The sequence below is a fragment of the Maylandia zebra genome, linkage group LG2 (assembly GCF_041146795.1).
Source record: "Maylandia zebra isolate NMK-2024a linkage group LG2, Mzebra_GT3a, whole genome shotgun sequence".
NCBI classification, from domain to species: Eukaryota; Metazoa; Chordata; class Actinopteri; order Cichliformes; family Cichlidae; genus Maylandia; species Maylandia zebra.
Genome location: NC_135168.1, coordinates 6,712,043 through 6,731,335, shown reverse-complemented (window position 1 = coordinate 6,731,335; position 19,293 = coordinate 6,712,043). Strand labels below are relative to the sequence as shown.

At 42.5% G+C, this 19,293-nt stretch overlaps 2 protein-coding genes and 1 long non-coding RNA gene across 3 annotated transcripts in view; all 3 read left to right on the top strand.

The window, feature by feature from the left end:
- The window catches only part of LOC112432149 (uncharacterized), a 499,305-nt gene extending 496,059 nt beyond the window's left edge, over positions 1-3,246 (top strand). Inside the window, exons 3-4 of the long non-coding RNA XR_013100390.1 lie at positions 2,805-2,934; positions 3,190-3,246. This is a non-coding gene — a long non-coding RNA (uncharacterized LOC112432149). The remainder of the gene's footprint in view (positions 1-2,804; positions 2,935-3,189) is intronic.
- A 660-nt stretch (positions 3,247-3,906) lies between these two features.
- LOC112432151 (NACHT, LRR and PYD domains-containing protein 3-like) overlaps positions 3,907-19,293 on the top strand; it is a 199,134-nt gene continuing 183,747 nt past the window's right edge. Inside the window, exons 1-6 of the mRNA XM_076888780.1 lie at positions 3,907-3,981; positions 4,143-4,329; positions 4,485-6,285; positions 9,136-9,309; positions 14,370-14,549; positions 19,098-19,277. Coding sequence (XP_076744895.1) covers positions 3,979-3,981; positions 4,143-4,329; positions 4,485-6,285; positions 9,136-9,309; positions 14,370-14,549; positions 19,098-19,277 — 2,525 coding nt within the window. The 5' untranslated portion in view covers positions 3,907-3,978. The remainder of the gene's footprint in view (positions 3,982-4,142; positions 4,330-4,484; positions 6,286-9,135; positions 9,310-14,369; positions 14,550-19,097; positions 19,278-19,293) is intronic.
- The window catches only part of LOC143413219 (uncharacterized), a 332,604-nt gene continuing 328,768 nt past the window's right edge, over positions 15,458-19,293 (top strand). Inside the window, exon 1 of the mRNA XM_076875976.1 lies at positions 15,458-16,291. The gene's annotated coding sequence lies outside the window, so the exon portion shown is untranslated. The remainder of the gene's footprint in view (positions 16,292-19,293) is intronic.

Genomic DNA, 19,293 nt, shown 5'->3' with positions numbered 1-19,293 from the left:
AAAGTGACTTGTACATCATGTTTAACCCGAGTGGTGAAAGACCGCGGGGGTTTGAAGACGATGTGTCGGCTCAGATATTTGAAGTTTACACAGCTACATTCTCACCTGAAAATATGTTAAAAGTTTTTTTGCGACCCAGAAAGAGAAATAAGAGTGATATTAAAACTAAGTCGCTGCCGTCATTGTTGGAAACTGGAATTGGCTGGGCCGCGCTATGAATTCTGCGATATGGTTTTTCAACTTTGTTGTCCGGGTGGAAAATCTGGAGAAAGGTGGGATTCTCCCGGAAAAATCGGGAGGGTTGGCATGTATGGTTGTGGCAACATCACTAACCTTGTCAAACACCTCAGAGTAAATCATATCACAAAATATGACGAGCGTATGTTGAGGCGAACTGAAGAGGAGGAGAGGGACAGGTGCTGCTAGGGCGAGAGTCTCTCACGGAGTCCTTTAGTCCTCCAGGCAGGCAAGGTGTTCAAATAGCACACAACTTTAGTTTTTTTATTTCTATATGATGAACTCTGCATTATTAAGTGATAAGAAGAAGGTATTCTGATGTCCTGTAATCATTATGACGCTATAATTTGAGATACAATAAATAAAATCCGTTTTGTACAAAGTATCGGTATCGGATCAGTATCGTCGATACCACCCTGAATATTACTTGGTATCGGATCGGAAAGGAAATCAGTGGTTTCGCACATCACTAGTAGTTTGTACTTTGAGTTCACTCAGAGCCCACAGAGGACGCAGCGTACGTGATGACGTCACAGCCCTTTACCTCCTTTACTGTCACTGTGATTAATATTTACACACGAGACACCTGCAGAGCTCTGACGCTAAGCTAGCCACACAGCATGCTAACACTAAGCTAAAGCTAGGCTAGCCAAGAACCCAGAGTGAGGTTAAAGCTAGTGATGGGCAGATGAAGCCTCATGAAGCACTGAAGCTTTTCATCCAATTGGTTCACCCCAACGCGAAGCTTCTTGAAGCTTCATTTGCTCTAGTAGGACACCTACTGGACGTAAAAATATTAGTTGGCATGAATTTGAAGAGTGTGGCCTTTTTGCACACAGCCTGTAAATGTCAACAACAGAAGGAGTGTGTAAAACATGTATATTGTAGTGATGCAGTGTACTGTGTATATTTATACTGGCAGTATGGAACATGATTATTTGGAAATGCCTAAAATGGAAATGATCATATACTGTGAGGTGAGGTGTGGACAGTGGTTGTGCTTTTGTAACATTGAGGCAAGGACAGTGATTAGTGTTTAGGGGACACATCATTGGTTTTTGTTAAAAAGAAACAGTTTCTCCACTGTGGCAGGTCGTAGGCGATTTTTTTTTTCTAAACTGTCTCTAACTCTCACTAACCGCAACTCTCCATCAAACGCCCACATTTTGTCTGAGGGGTTTATATCGCTGTCATAGCTCGCGGCAAAGTTCGAACCGCTTCCTGAACCAGTCACGTGGTACAGCCGGGCAGCGAGGCTTCGGACGTCATCATTTTCAGCTCCTCCCATAAATGAAGCAAGCCTCGATACGCGCTTCGCGGAAACGCCCCCTCCATTACTCGACACACGCTTCGAAGCCTCGATACAGAACGTCCCATCACTAGTTAAAGCTGAGTAAACACTGACCCCAGACCAGCACCGTGATAAAGTGAGCTGCTGCTGCTGAACTTGAACAGGTAACAAAGTGATGAGCAGTCAGGCTGCAGGTTTCTACCTGTTCATGTTTCTACAGTAGAATCACTTTGAAGTGTCTTTGTGCTGTTTCATCTTTGATTTGTGTTCATAAACACTCAGAGAAACATCACGTGACCTCATCAGGATCTGTGTTGGTGTGTGGGGCTGTACCTCAGCTTTATGTTGTTACATGCTCATTTGTTCATTTTAACATCAAAGTAATGTTATGAGGAGTAATGAAGTAACGTACTCCATTACTTTTAATCAAAGTGTTCTGTGTAATATGTGTAATAATGACTGTTTTGAGTAATGACCAACACTGATCACAACAAAGAGGAAATGCCTCCAACATGCACAAACATTTGAGCCACAACATGCAGTTAATGTGCACAAATGTCTTTGATATGCTGCTCAGTGATGGTGGTGACTGTCAGAGCAGAGCTACTGAGAATCAATAAGTAATATCAATGATGGGATCAGAATCACTAAATTCTTCTCATCCCTGTCAGTATCATACATGTGCTGTATAATGTGATAAATGTAGAGGTGCTGGCTGTTCTCTCACTCTGCTGTTTAGCTGTAAAGGACGCCTCCCTGCCTTTGTCTCATTCATGACCTTTAATAGTCTCTTCTAACATGCAGAGATCTGTATGATCTGTTTCATAGAGTCTAACCAGCCTGTACAGGTAACAACAACAGTCACTGCATCACTGACACACAAACGTCATCTCTGTCAATAACAACATTCATACATGGAATAAAAACACATCAGTGGATCATTGCTGGAGCTGATGTTTGTGCTCCTGGTGCAAAGGCTCTCAGTTTCCTCCTTGAAATAACATCAGTGGTGGGTCAGCGACATGCTTTCTTTCCCTCTCAGGTTTAAATATCTGGGACTCTCCACCGTTTGGTTTTAGAGCTGAAGAAGCTTCTCAGATGAAACGTCTTCCAGAAACTTAAAGACGTCTCTTTTCTCTCCAAGCTCCTTAGATCACATGACCTGGATGACTGAACCTACAGACATATTGACCTGGTTTCATGGTCACATGACAGGTCAGAGGTCAGTTCCTCCTGTTAATGTGAACTCACTGAGTGTTTGTGGTTTACCTCTCAGACTGACTGAAGATGATGATGGAGGAAGAGGAGGACAGAGCAGAGTCTGCAGGGTCCAGCTGTCCGTCTGTGAGGAGTGACCGGTCCAAAGGTTATAATCCAGAGTTCAGTGGTGAACCTGGAGCAACGAGGTCAGAGAGCTGAACTCACTGAGTAACAGAAATAATTCTGCACTGACATTATAATCAGTGTTGACTCTGGTTGATTGTCTGACTGTGTTTGTGAGCTGAGAGGAAATGAAAATGAGTTTGTAACAAAAATCAGTTTTGTCCAGTTTTCCTGTAAAAAGCTGAACTCTAATCTAAGAGGATGTTACTGACAGGAAACAGCTGCATTATCTGCAGTCTGTGTGATCACAGCTGCTTCAATCATGTTTGTGTCTGCAGAGGTCAGAGGTCACAGTCTGCAGGGTCCAGCTGTCCGTCTGTGAGGAGTGACCGGTCCAGACCTGGTGTGGATGTAGTGGATAAATCCCACCATACTGATGCTCAGAGTTAACCACAGGGAACAAAACCAGATGTTACCTTCAGATTGTGACCTTTGGAGTGGACGATGCAGATTTCAATAGAGAATAAATGTTGTTGTTTTTCAGCTGTGAAGAAAGAATCAAATTTTCTGAACTTAAGAATTTATGATGCTGGAAACAACATGGAGACTATAACACAACATTTCCACTGTGTTCATAGAATGAATGTAAAACTGTCAGACATTCATTAAATATGCAAAATGTCTACAGAAGCATCAGAGGGTCAGACGTGAAGCACTCAGTGATTTTGATCAAATGACTCATCAGTTATTGATCTGTACTACACTGATCTACCACGTTAGTAAAGCTGGTGTTCTGGTGATGGAGGGAGACTCGGATCATGTTCTGGTTTTGGAGCAGTGATCTGCTGATGGTTCAGTTTAATGAGCTTCTTCAAAATCATCCCTGACATCACCACTGAAAGGACGTCCATGAAAACAGACTGAAAATTACTGATATGTTCACAATCTGAGAGTTTAAAACTTGACAGACTTGATTCAGATGAAGTTATTTGAGCAGAAACTCCTGGATCTTTATCCTGTGTGGATCTAATCCTTCATGGTTCCTCCACAGAGTGGAGCAGCAGAGCTCAGAGGTTCCCAGTGGTCAGTCTGCCCAGCAGCATCAAACACAGCTGGACTCCATATTTATGGTCTGTACATGTACAACAACTACTGTTACATCTGTTCTGTTCACAGTCATCTCCATGCTGCTCTTTGTAGACCAGTGGATCGTCAGTGTGTCCAACATGGATCTGATGTTTGGCTCCATGATTTCAGTCTGATTGGCTCATTCATAAATATTCTGTTCCAGCTGCTGGAGGACAACATCATCACTTTTGTGAAGAACGAGCTGAAGAAGATCCAGAAGGTTCTGAGTCCAGATTACCCAGAATGCTTAGAGAGTCAGAGGAGCAGCAGCAGAGAGGCATTTGTGAAGATCACAGTGGACTTCCTGAGGAGAATGAAGCAGGAGGAGCTGGCTGACCGTCTGCAGAGACGTAAGAGGATTTATCTAAAGATTTAAGCTGCTGGATAAATGAACATTTACTGATGTCTTATGAGATGGAGCAACGTGTTTTAAAGATTCATTCTTTTAGAATTAAGTGTTTGTTTCCACTTTCAAAAGATATTCTACATATTTCTTCTCATTCAGAACTTCAAGCTGCAGTTTGTCATCGTAACCTTAAATCCACCCTGAAGGAGAAGTTCCAGTGTGTGTTTGAGGGCATCGCTAAAGCAGGAAACCCAACCCTCCTGAATCAGATCTACACAGAGCTCTACATCACAGAGGGAGGGACTGCAGAGGTCAATGATGAACATGAGGTCAGACAGATTGAAACAGCATCCAGGAAACCAGACAGACCAGAAACAACCATCAGACAAGAAGACATCTTTAGAGCCTCACCTGGAAGAGATGAACCAATCAGAACAGTGCTGACAAAGGGAGTGGCTGGCATTGGGAAAACAGTCTTAACACAGAAATACAGCCTGGACTGGGCTGAAGACAAAGCCAACCAGGACATCCAGTTCATATTTCCATTCACTTTCAGAGAGCTGAATGTGCTGAAAGAGGAAGAGTTCAGCTTGGTGGGACTTGTTCATCACTTCTTTACTGAAACCAAAGAAGCAGGAATCTGCAGCTTTGAAGACTTCCAGGTTGTGTTCATCTTTGATGGTCTGGATGAGTGTCGACTTCCTCTGGACTTCCACAAAACTACAATCCTAACTGACCCTAGAAAGTCCACCTCAGTGGATGTGCTGCTGATAAACCTCATCAGGGGGAAACTGCTTCCCTCTGCTCGCCTCTGGATAACCACACGACCTGCAGCAGCCAATCAGATCCCTCCTGACTGTGTTGGCATGGTGACAGAGGTCAGAGGGTTCACTGACCCACAGAAGGAGGAGTACTTCAGGAAGAGATTCAGAGATGAGGAGCAGGCCAGCAGCATCATCTCCCACATCAAGACATCACGAAGCCTCCACATCATGTGTCACATCCCAGTCTTCTGCTGGATCACTGCTACAGTTCTGGAGGATGTGCTGGAAACCAGAGAGGGAGGACAGCTGCCCAACACCCTGACTGAGATGTACATCCACTTCCTGGTGGTTCAGGCCAAAGTGAAGAAGGTCAAGTATGATGGAGGAGCTGAGACAGATCCACACTGGAGTCCAGAGAGCAGGAAGATGATGGAGTCTCTGGGAAAACTGGCTTTTGATCAGCTGCAGAAAGGAAACCTGATCTTCTATGAATCAGACCTGACAGAGTGTGGCATCGATATCAGAGCAGCCTCAGTGTACTCAGGAGTGTTCACACAGATCTTTAAAGAGGAGAGAGGACTGTACCAGGACAAGGTGTTCTGCTTCATCCATCTGAGTGTTCAGGAGTTTCTGGCTGCTCTTCATGTCCATCTGAGCTTCATCAACTCTGGACTCAATCTGCTGGAACAACAACAAACAACCTCCAAGAAATCTAAATTATTTAACAAACTAAAACTTCAATCTCTCCACCAGAGTGCTGTGAACAAGGCCTTGCAGAGTCCAAATGGACACCTGGACTTGTTCCTCCGCTTCCTCCTGGGTCTTTCACTGCAGACCAATCAGACTCTCCTACGAGGTCTGCTGACACAGACAGGAAGTAGCTCACAGACCAATAAGAAAACAGTCCAGTACATCAAGAAGAAGCTCAGTGAGAATCTGTCTGCAGAGAAAAGCATCAATCTGATCCACTGTCTGAATGAACTGAATGATCGTTCTCTAGTGGAGGAGATCCAACAGTCCCTGAGATCAGGAAGTCTCTCCACAGATAAACTGTCTCCTGCTCAGTGGTCAGCTCTGGTCTTCATCTTACTGTCCTCAGAAGAAGATCTGGATGTGTTTGACCTGAAGAAATACTCTGCTTCAGAGGAGGCTCTTCTGAGGCTGCTGCCAGTGGTCAAAGCCTCCAACAAAGCTCTGTGAGTACATTTGTACTCATGTCTTTACTTTTAACATCCAACTGTGTCAGTAATTTATTTCACCAGGTTTTCTGTCTTTGTATGAATTTGTATCCTAAAGTTTTGGGATTTCTCCAATACAACTGTGACCTCTTTGATGCCTCCAGAACTCGAGACACTGGATTCACCATAAACTGATCATCACTGCTGCTGTTATGTTATCAGTCTTTGTTTAAACACTTAGGCTGCATGTGCCTGATGTTGTGATACTTTATATTCACATGCATGCTCCTAGATACATTTCTACTGCAGGTCTATTTTAGTCACAAATGTTGGTGAAACACTTGCTTTTACATGCATGGTGGGTCCTGCATTAAAGAAAGCATTTGAATTACTCAGTGAATCCTGGCAGCCAGAGAAACATCCTTAGTTCCACTTTAAACTAAACTCTGCTTCGGTCTTCCACAGTGTGTTTGTTGTTTCTTTGTTGTTGTTGGCCTGCTCTCTCCTCTCACTCCAATCTGGTTGCAGCAGATGTTTGTCCCTCCCTGAACCTGCAGACTTGGGTGCAGCACCTCAGTTCATCTTCAGTCTGAAACCAGCTGTTGTAGCTATATCCCCTCAAGCACACCTTCCCTGGTCATCTCTGCTGTGGTTGCTATAAAATTTAATCTTGATTTAAAAAAAAAGAACAAAAAACCTCAAGTCAGACTTGATGCCATTTGTTGGCAGCATGGTGCCTGTTTGTCTTTGATGATAAACTGCAGCACAGTCTAAAGCAAACCTTCTGACTTTATTGACTTTATGCATGTATATATTCTTCCTGTTCACCTTGGACACACAACAGCTCTCTGTTTGTTGTGATTGGATCTAGAACAGCCAACATATCCTAATCTAGATGATTTCTAAGGTGGTATCTGGGAGGAAAAGTTAAAATCAGCTTGGATGGCCTGTACTGTATGATGGCCTTGGTTGCACCACATTGATGGCCATGCAGGGTGGTTCACTCCTTGTGCAAGAAGACCGAGGAGTGAGCCACACTTGGTCAAAGCTTGGCCATTCAAGCTCACTGTTTTCCCCTTGTTGGTTGATGATAGTATTTTTTTTACCTGACTTATAGTCATCATTGTCTTCAAATTAACTCACACACTGCTGACTGCTGTAGCTTACCTGGCTGAGCAGGTGACCCATGCACTGAAGGTTAGAGTCGTGACTCCAGGGCCTGGTTTGAGTCTGCCCAACACCATTTCCTGTGTGTTATTCTCCTCACTCCTCCCTCCCTTCCTGTCTTCTTTGTCCTATACAGTGAAAACAAAAGGCCTCAAGTTGTGAAAACTCTTCCCCTTCATCATCTTCCATCTCTCTCATCTAACATCACCAGTATTCTCTGAGTAGAGAATCTCTTCACAATCTTGAATGATAAGGATCCAAGTGGGTAAAGTTATTTATTTGTTGTGTTCCTATTTGCAGCTGGGATAGATTAAGAAAAACTATCGGCTGCCCAAATTACATCCAGTTTAGAAGACAAACATTGAGTGAAGTGTTTGTTTCATCATCCTTCACAACTCATCAACCAGGTGTCACAAACTGCAGCAGGACAGTACAAAGCATGTCATACTGGATGGCTGCAACAACCAGAGTTTTACCTACCTTTGGTATTTCTTGACAGTATGAGCGTAATATTTACTGAACAGAGTCGTCTTCTGTAATCTTTTCAGATTCAGATTCAGAACACTGTATTTATTTTCAAGGGGCAATTAGGATACTGAGCTTTCCAACCGTACATACAATACACAAACATCACATTGGGGAGACGGGTCAGGCTAGGTAGCTGGCCGGTCAGCCGCTAGAGCAGCGACCCGGAACCAAACAGCAGAAAATGCACAACATCAGGAAAGATGAGGAGAAAAAAGAACTCCTCCCAAACTGAGCTCCAACAGGGAGATCAGTTTGAGAACAGACGACAAAAAATGACCTTAGTGCAGAGCACATGAAAACTCTTAATGCGCCATAGAAACACATGACAAGCAACAGGGATGGGTAAAAGGTGAGAGACAGCCGGTGTAGACAGCGCACCCGGGCCTGCAGCATTTGCGCTGGTCCGCTCGACCCACCGTCTGCACCGGGAGGGGATAAGCATGCTTAGGATGGGAAGGAACAGTCTAAACACCGTCTGTTAGCAGGGTGAGATTTGTTCAGCTCCAGCCTTGAGACCACAGCTGGCGCCGGTATGTTAGCCGCATGAGATGATGGTGGTTTTCTTTGGTGCGAACAACTGCATGTCAATTTCACAGCTGATCTAACAGTCCGTCACTCGTCTCTCAATCTCCCGTTGGAGAGCCACGAGCTTCTCCGAGAGGTTATCGGTTTTGCGCTCAAAGAACAAAGTCTGAGAACTCACGACCGCCATGAGCTTCTTCAAGATCTTATCCGTGCTGCGTTCAATGAGCCCATTTTGAGAAGTTACGACCCGTCCCATTGTTTCAGTCACAGCGGGCAGCCTTGTGGGGGTTTGAACAGCTGGTTCCGCTTTCTTTAATCTTCAATAAGCCAGGGCCAAGCCAGCTCAGATCAGCAAGAACCCTTTGCTGCTGTGAATGTCCGTGCTGCTATATTTCAGGATCAGGCTCTAAATGTACAAATGGATCTGAGAAGATTTCCAATCATGTTTCTACTAGATTTACAGTTTGTTTTCATGTCTTCTGACTCAGAAGGTGGAGCAGGTGGAGCTTACAAGGAGTAAGTGCTGCTATAGAAGAAGAGTTGTGTTTTAATGAAGCTATTTAGTTAACCAATAATTGTATTGCATGCTGGCATTAAAAATGTTTCATTTGACTGATTTAATTAATTTGTTTGTTTGTTTTCTTCCAGACTGAGTGGCTGTAACCTCTCAGAGAGAAGCTGTGATGCTCTGTCCTCAGTTCTCAACTCCCAGTCCTCTAGTCTGAAAGAGCTGGACCTGAGTAACAATGACCTGCGGGATTCAGGAGTGAAGCTTCTGTCTGCTGCACTGCAGAGTCCACATTGTACACTGGAAACTCTCAGGTCAGGATCCAAACATATCATTAAATGATATTATTGTACAAACAACCAAGCTTTATAGAATTGGCAGGTGAACTTTTCTTTATCTTTGGATTGCTTAGGAGATTCTTAATTACTGTCTGAAGATTTTTTTACAGTCACATATTTTGTTTTAATGGTCAAACAGAATTATTGTTCAGTTCAATGAGCAGGTAGCTGTGAGATTCATAATAATGAGGTATATTTGTATTAAAGATGACTAAACGTGAACAGTAGCTGTGAGTTACTTTGTTTACTCATGTGTGCTGATGTTGTGAGTAATTTAAAGCTGAAGTAAACTTGTAATGAGTTTAATAGAGTTTCTGAAGTAAGTGTACTTGGAGACATTTATGTGTTTACTAAAGTCCAGGAGCATGAGGCTGTGTGTAGCATAGAGGAACCCAGACCTCAGCTTTGTCTCCTGGTTTCTGTTGCTGCTGTTACAGTTTCCCCTCATCGTTCCTTCAACAGTCTCCTCACTGTAACAAATCAAAGTGTTACTGTATAGATTCACGTCTGAATGTTGCCATGTGCTATTAAAATTGAAAGCGATGTTTCATACACCCACGTGGTTCAGCCACACAGTAACTGATGGTAAATAATGTTTGTGTTGAGCACATCGTACAGGTCAGCTGCTCCACACAGATCTCAGGTTTACATGCTGGAACAGTTTGTGATCATGAAGGATAAACCTCACTTCCTCTTTGTTTCATGCAGATGTGACATGAACAATAACACGTTCATGAAATCCTTTTAGGAACACAAACACTATTGTAGCTGGAGAATATATTTGAATGTAGGATAATGTAGGGGATCATAAACCACAGTAATAACTAACCACCACCTCACCATTTGGGTTGGTAGCTGCATGTTGATTGATGAAGTCATTTTCTTCTTCCTCCATTTCTACCTTATTAACATCAGATTAAAAGCTGCACAGAGACAGGCCCTGGACATGTTTAGCCTAGCTTAGTACAAGGACTGGACATGGGGGAAAAGGCTCTCATCACTGGATCAAAACATGAAAACAAATCTGAAGTAAAGTTTTGTTGAAGTGAACTGTGGTGGTGCCCAATGTTCCCTCTAAGCTGCGGTCGTGCAACTGCGCGCTGCTGGCACGGTCTCTGCACACAGAAAATCTGTGTTGCACACAAAAAAAAAAATCAAATCTCAATTGAAATAAAAATTAAATCTTTAACAATTCTGTTTTGCAGTGTTAGTCAGTGACCGGCTGCTCCCATATGGGATTAGAACGATGCCACCTTATCCCGTAGTCCAGCCAATGATGCGATTCACATTCGTATATACGCAGCTAATCAACGTCGCTGACAGGCTGTGACAGCGTCCTTATGTGCCGACAATGGTGTTATAGCGAGCAAAGTGGCTGATGATGAGGTGAAGCCACGTTAATGACAACGTGTACAACCATTGGAGATGTGAGCAGGACAGACGGAGCAACTGAGGGAAAAAGTGTGGACTTTATACCAGTTTTTAAATTGTGTTGATCGGCCGCGTAAAACCTGAGCTATGATAAAATATCTGCAATGTTTGGTTTTCTTCCTGAATAGTATTGTTGTTTATAACAACGATAGTATTCAGTATTTATTGCAACAAACTTTGTTTGCAAAACCCAGTAACTTTTTTGAAGAAGTAACTATATAATTAATTGTCCAACATTGGTCATTATTTACTGTATTTTGCAGACAGAGTTACAGACTCTCTCCCAGACCACAGACTCATAATACAAGTCAGAGCTTTATAAAAATAGAAAAAATAAAGTTGTGTTTTCAAAATTGGAGTTCAAGTTATTTTTACTTCCAATAGTGTTAACATGCTACAGGTCATGAACAAGGTTGTTTTTAATTTTCATTGTAAGTGGGCTAAAGCAGTTAATTAAAAGTAGTCTAACATAAATGTAAATGCTGTAATTTGATTACTTTAATAAACCATGTAACTTGGATGGATAAGATGCTGGCGTGACCACAGTGCACACGTCTGCTGTTGCTCACAGTGGTCCAAGGGACGCTCAGGGAGTTTTTGTGTTCGCTCAGACACATGAAACATTAGAGGGAACATTGGCGGTGACTGGCAGGGAAAAGGGGAATGATAAGACTTACTGTAAATATAATTATGTATGTATTGAAAAAGGAACAACTAAAATGTTCCAGCTGAAAAATGAAATCAGTTTCAGTTTATGAGCTCTGTTTGTTTTCTTTACAATTTTATTTTGAAATGAGCTGCTCATTCCTGTTTAGAGTTGATGAGCTGATGTGGGTGAGAGGACTCAGGCAGCCTGACAGAGTTGATGTCCAGGTCTTCCCTGCTTGTCCTGATATACATAAACATGAGTATCCTTGCAGGTCAGATCTCATCAGTCACACCTGGTAGTGCAGCTCTCCTCTAGATTGTAGTGCTTGTAAAACTAGGATGATTTTAGGAGCCTGGACCGCAGATCTAAGGGAAGATATGACTTGGAAAGACTAAACCAACCTATTAGAGGTGTTCGCACTAACATAGATAAATACTCAGATTTACACCTTTAGTGTCTCACAAAGGGTTGAAAAGTGAATGTGCACAGAGAGGTTGGTGGTGAGACGGGCACTTCCAGCACTGTAGATGTGTTCCAGCTCAGTGTTCATGGAAATAATCCGGAGAGCAGGATTCCTTGATGAATGTCACATCTTCTTAAAGTTATAATCCACAGGGAAAACTGTGAAACTGTCGATCTGATATCTACTCAACCAATCAGGTGTTTACATGCCCTTCACTGATCTCCAGCCCCACCTTATTATCAGTTTCTCTCTCTTTTACATCTGAATTATCTTCACTTCACATTTCAGTCAGTTCAGATTTCATTAGCACGTTCACTTTAGCATAATCCATTTTAATCCAAACACCTTTCTCTTTAAACTCTGTTTGTCAGTCACAGTATATCCAGTACAATCCTCTTTTTCACTGCGTCACACACATTCAGAGATCAGAGTGTCCTGTGTGTGCTCTCATTCACTCACACTCACTCTCATATGGCTGAAGTCTGTTTGTACACAGGCTGTCAGCTGGCCTGAGTTAGGCCTGTCTCTAAAATCATTATTTTATTACTTTTATTCTGATTCATCAAAGCCAAACTCAAACATATTTATATTTACTGATTATGTTCTCATCAGTAATTAACAGTCAGTACATTCAGATATGAATCATAATTCAGTGTTTAACATATTATCACAGATGGACTGCACAGGAGATCTCCTTTATGAAGAAACTGTGAAAGTTTGTCCAACAGTGGGAAACATTTCAGAGAACATCTCAGAGAATATCTGTGAAGCAGAAACTAAACATAATAATAGAAGAAAAGCCAAATAATGATCCAAATCCTGCTCTGAGACTATCAGACAGTAAAGGCTTCCAAAGACTGCTCACCTCTCAGACTTACTTAAAGATGCTGGTGCTGTCCACAGATCAGCTGACCTGCTGGGTCTCCATGATCAGCTTTGTTTCTTGGAGATAAAGGCTGAAGCCTTTAGAGCTTCAGTTCTCCAGAGCAGCAGGATGTCTGAGGTCCGCAGAAACACAAAAACACAGCAGCTAAAAATAGTTGTTCAAAGAAAACGAGGTGGGAGCTGCTGATTCCTGAGCTTTGATACTGGATTAGCTTCAGTAGTTATTCCAATCACTGCTGTAGGAGCTACATTTAGTCACAGCTGACTGTCTTCTTTGACCAATCACAATGACTACTGTTCTAAAAAACAAGCACACAAAGAACCAATGAGAGTGTAGAACATGATAAAGAGCTCCTGTGATGGTGGCAAAGAAATGAGCAGCAGACGGCCGTCTACATGTTGTAGTGGTTTACAGTCACCAGGGGGCGCCGTCACGGCCACGCAGTCAGTGGGCTGCTCTGCTTGTGCTGTTGTTGGTGAAGCTGAAGTGAAAGCGAATGTTAAAACAATGAAAAGTGTCCACTGCAGCCTCCATCTGAGCTTGTCATGTTCTTCTTCTTTGATCCTTCGTGTTTGTGCTGAACACTGCTGTCGCTCTCTTCCCTGTTCCCGCCCACTTTCTAACCAATCAGCATTGGAGCGTGCACAGCGTCGTCCACACTGAGCTTTGTTGTGAGCGCATGGACTCGTCTGCAGAACATTTGTATGGGCTCAAAATGTGGTCATAAATATTTTGTACTTGTAAATCAGGATTTGTATGTGTAAAAATAATTTGTGTGTGTGTAAAAAAGATTTGTGTGTGTGTGTGTGTAAAAAAAAAAAGATTTGTGTGTGCGTGAAAAAAACTTTGTATGTGTAAAAAAGATTTGTGTGTGTGTAAAAAAGATTTGTGTGTGTGTAAAAAAGATTTGTGTGTGGACTTAGCCAAAAAAAAAAACCCTGCAAGTTACAAGTACGAATTTTGACCCTATTTTTCTTCCTTTCATCTGATTGGTCAATGTCATGTCAATCACAAATGTAACTATCCAATCAGAGAACAGATGGGTTTGGCTGTCGGAGGGGCACTTTTTTGACCTGACGTTCCCGTCACAAGTGTCTTCTAAGTGAAGCTACCAGGTTCAGGTCCAGCTCTGTTTATCTGGAGCTGCAGTAAATGATCCGTCCTCACAAAGCAACACAGACACCAGATATGCAAACACAGCATCATACAACACAACCAAGAGATCCAAAGAATTATCTCTGCATTTCTGTGGCTGATGCTGCTGGAACGAAGCTGTTTGAAACCTTGTTGTTCTGCACTTTGGGACCTGAAGAGGAACCTGAACCTCTGTGCAGAGGGTTCAACTCTGAGGATTCCTGTTCAGTTTTTTTATTTCACACGGCAAAACTTGACAACTTTATGATAAATGTACGACTTCAATGTGAAAAATTCATTTTTTTCTCTTGTTTGTTTGAAGCTGCTTCCTGTTGGCTTCAGCTGTTTGGAGTTTCCATTTTCTAAACTTCTACATTCTGAACCTTCTTCAGCTCTGAACAGATGATGAAACACTGAATGATTTCAAGCTCACACTTTGTCTAATAAACTTACATCTTTCATTTTTTATTCAGATTGAAGGACTGTGATTTGTCAGAGATCAGCTGTGATTATCTGGCAGCAGCGCTGAAGTCCAACCCCTCGTATCCCAGAGTGCTGGACCTGAGTGGAACCTACAACAACTTGCAGGATTCAGGAGTGAAGCAGCTGTGTGTTCTTCTGGAGAATCCACGATGTCGATTTGAAACTCTGAGGTCAGTCACATGTTTTAGTTGTGCTGAGATGAATATGATGTGAAAGTTGTGCTGACACTGTGGATCAGTAGGCCCACACACCTCTATACAGGAAGTCTGGTTCTACTCTTTGTAGAACTTCTGATCCCTGATCCTCTGAGTCTGACTCAGTAGATAATGCAGAGTTCTGAGCTGATGTGGGTGAGAGGACTCAGGCAGCCTGACAGAGTTGATGTCCAGGGGCCTGTTCTTCGTACCTCGCTAAGTAAGTTAGCTGGATGAGATTGTTGACGATTTCGCGTGATCCTGGATCGTTCGGTTCCCCGAAGCTCATCCGGGACTTGCTGTCATAGCAACAGAGCCGTAAGCGTAAACCTGCTCGGGAGCAGGTTTACTTTATGTAAACAGGATTAGATCGCGGCCACTCAGGTATGTCCGCTTCATTTATACGAAAGCAACAGCGATATTCCACCACTGTTTCACCATAAATAAATAACATCAATGTAACTAAAGATAATGCAGCACTTGATCCTTTTATTGATGTCACACAGATACATACAGGTCATTTCCTAAAAAAGGGAAATGAACTATTAACATTCTATTACATGTATGTGATTATTACAGATGTAATTCATATTTCAGAGTAGTAATTGTAAATCACTCCGTGTAATCAAGATGGGAGACCACGGCTATAAAAGCGAAGGTGGATTTGGGAAGCCTGTCGCAGCCATGTCCTGTCCGTATACGCGAGCAGCCCATTGTGGAAGGTGCAAGATTGATAAGGAGAGTCCTCAGAATTCAGCGTATATTGCGGGATAGACAGGATCCTTTAGCTCAGCGCGACAGTGTGCTCATAGAGAGATATCGATTTTCCCTTGAGGGTATTATTCACTTAACCAACTTGTTGACGAGGGGGTGCAGGACCACCACCTGTCTTTTTTTGCTCTGCCCTTTTCTTGGTTGCTGTTATGAACAAACTAACAGAGTATTACAGGCCAGTATTACCTTGCCAAGAGACGCAAAGCAATCTAAGAGATAAATATTACCATTCTGTAGAATACTCCTGTATTCCACTTTTACTTGTTCCCATGTTCTTGTGGGTCCTGTTGTGGCTCTAATGTGAAAGGGGATATAATATAACATATTATAATATAATATAATGCCATATGATATTGGACAATATAGTGTCATATGATAGATCTACCCTACCGCCTACTGGTGTTGGCCAGAGGGGCCGATGGCGCGATATGGCAGCCTGGCTACAACCGTAGCTGCCTCCACCAGTGTGTGAATGTGGGAGTGAATGAATAGTGGTATCGTAAAGCGCTTTGGGTGCCTTGAAAAGCGCTATATAAACCCAATCCATTATTATTATTATTATTAAATTACCTACGAGTTTGATTTGTCAGCAACTTTCTGCCAGCCCTCTCTCCTTGCTTTTGCAGCCTTTGCAGTGTTCTCTTGCGTTTTAATTAAACTCTGAAACTCCTGAAATCCCTCACTCATGAGTTCTTGCTCTGCTGCCGGAAAATACCGAGCACGCCCCTTCGACATTTTCGCCGACCAATCAGCGGGTCGCCGATCAATGTTTCTACTATCGATGCGTAGCCCCTTTTACGACACCCAGTGATGTCACATTACTGCGTCCAGCTGTACTAATCGTCAACAGCAGGTGTGTTCGGGGAACCGGATTAGCGAGCTCACGGTTAGCGCGATGGTTTGATCTTGGATGTAGTAAGCGACGTACGAAGAACAGGCCCCAGGTCTTCCCTGCTTGTCCTGATACACATAAACATGAGTATCCTTGCAGGTCAGATCTCATCAGTCACACCTGGTAGTGCAGCTCTCCTCTAGATTGTAGTGCTTGTTAAACTAGGATGATTTTAGGAGCCTGGACCGCAGATCTAAGGGAAGATATGACTTGGAAAGACTAAACCAACCTATTAGAGGTGTTCGCACTAACATAGATAAATACTCAGATTTACACCTTTAGTGTCTCACAAAGGGTTGAAAAGTGAATGTGCACAGAGAGGTTGGTGGTGAGACGGGCACTTCCAGCACTGTAGATGTGATCCAGATCAGTGTTCATGGAAATAATCCGGAGAGCAGGATTCCTTGATGAATGTCACATTTTCTTAAAGTTATAATCCACAGGGAAGACTGTGAAACTGTCGATCTGATATCTACTCAACCAATCAGGTGTTTGATCTCCAGCCCCACCTTATTATCAGTTTCTCTCTCTTTTACATCTGAATTATCTTCACTTCACATTTCAGTCAGTTCAGATTTCATTAGCGCGTTCACTTTAGCATAATCCATTTTAATCCAAACACCTTTCTCTTTAAACTCTGTTTGTCAGTCACAGTATATCCAGTACAATCCTCTTTTTCACTGCGTCACACACATTCAGAGATCAGAGTGTCCTGTGTGTGCTCTCATTCACTCACACTCACTCTCATATGGCTGAAGTCTGTTTGTACACAGGCTGTCAGCCTGCCTGAGTTCGGCCTGTCTCTAAAATCATTATTTTATTACTTTTATTCTGATTCATCAAAGCCAAACTCAAACATATTTATATTTACTGATTATGTTCTCATCAATAATTAACAGTCAGTACATTCAGATATGAATCATAATTCAGTGTTTAACATATTATCACAGATGGACTGCACAGGAGATCTCCTTTATGAAGAAACTGTGAAAGTTTGTCCAACAGTGGGAAACATTTCAGAGAACATCTCAGAGAATATCTGTGAAGCAGAAACTAAACATAATAATAGAAGAAAAGCCAAATAATGATCCAAATCCTGCTCTGAGACTATCAGACAGTAAAGGCTTCCAAAGACTGCTCACCTCTCAGACTTACTTAAAGATGCTGGTGCTGTCCACAGATCAGCTGACCTGCTGGGTCTCCATGATCAGCTTTGTTTCTTGGAGATAAAGGCTGAAGCCTTTAGAGCTTCAGTTCTCCAGAGCAGCAGGATGTCTGAGGTCCGCAGAAACACAAAAACACAGCAGCTAAAAATAGTTGTTCAAAGAAAACGAGGTGGGAGCTGCTGATTCCTGAGCTTTGATACTGGATTAGCTTCAGTAGTTATTCCAATCACTGCTGTAGGAGCTACATTTAGTCACAGCTGACTGTCTTCTTTGAACAATCACAATGACTACTGTTCTAAAAAACAAGCACACAAAGAACCAATGAGAGTGAAGAACATGATAAAGAGCTCCTGTGATGGTGGCAAAGAAATGAGCAGCAGACGGCCGTCTACATGTTGTAGTGGTTTACAGTCACCAGGGGGCGCCGTCACGGCCACGCAGTCAGTGGGCTGCTCTGCTTGTGCTGTTGTTGGTGAAGCTGAAGTGAAAGCGAATGTTAAAACAATGAAAAGTGTCCACTGCAGCCTCCATCTGAGCTTGTCATGTTCTTCTTCTTTGATCCTTCGTGTTTGTGCTGAACACTGCTGTCGCTCTCTTCCCTGTTCCCGCCCACTTTCTAACCAATCAGCATTGGAGCGTGCACAGCGTCGTCCACACTGAGCTTTGTTGTGAGCGCATGGACTCGTCTGCAGAACATTTGTATGGGCTCAAAATGTGGTCATAAATATTTTGTACTTGTAAATCAGGATTTGTATGTGTAAAAAAGATTTGTGTGTGTGTAAAAAAGATTTGTGTGTGTGTGTAAAAAAGATTTGTGTGTGTGTAAAAAAGATTTGTGTGTGTGTGTAAAAAAAGATTTGTGTGTGTGTAAAAAAAAAAAAAAGATTTGTGTGTGCGTGAAAAAAACTTTGTATGTGTAAAAAGAATTTGTGTGTGTGTAAAAAAGATTTGTGTGTGTGTGTAAAAAAGATTTGTGTGTGTGTGTAAAAAAGATTTGTGTGTGGACTTAGCCAAAAAAAACCCCTGCAAGTTACAAGTACGAATTTTGACCCTATTTTTCTTCCTTTCATCTGATTGGTCAATGTCATGTCAATCACAAATGTAACTATCCAATCAGAGAACAGATGGGTTTGGCTGTCGGAGGGGCACTTTTTTGACCTGACGTTCCCGTCACAAGTGTCTTCTAAGTGAAGCTACCAGGTTCAGGTCCAGCTCTGTTTATCTGGAGCTGCAGTAAATGATCCGTCCTCACAAAGCAACACAGACACCAGATATGCAAACACAGCATCATACAACACAACCAAGAGATCCAAAGAATTATCTCTGCATTTCTGTGGCTGATGCTGCTGGAACGAAGCTGTTTGAAACCTTGTTGTTCTGCACTTTGGGACCTGAAGAGGAACCTGAACCTCTGTGCAGAGGGTTCAACTCTGAGGATTCCTGTTCAGTTTTGTTATTTCACACGGCAAAACTTGACAACTTTATGATAAATGTACGACTTCAATGTGAAAAATTCATTTTTTTCTCTTGTTTGTTTGAAGCTGCTTCCTGTTGGCTTCAGCTGTTTGGAGTTTCCATTTTCTAAACTTCTACATTCTGAACCTTCTTCAGCTCTGAACAGATGATGAAACACTGAATGATTTCAAGCTCACACTTTGTCTAATAAACTTACATCTTTCATTTTTTATTCAGATTGAAGGACTGTGATTTGTCAGAGATCAGCTGTGATTATCTGGCAGCAGCGCTGAAGTCCAACCCCTCGTATCCCAGAGTGCTGGACCTGAGTGGAACCTACAACAACCTGCAGGATTCAGGAGTGAAGCAGCTGTGTGTTCTTCTGGAGAATCCACGATGTCGATTTGAAACTCTGAGGTCAGTCACATGTTTT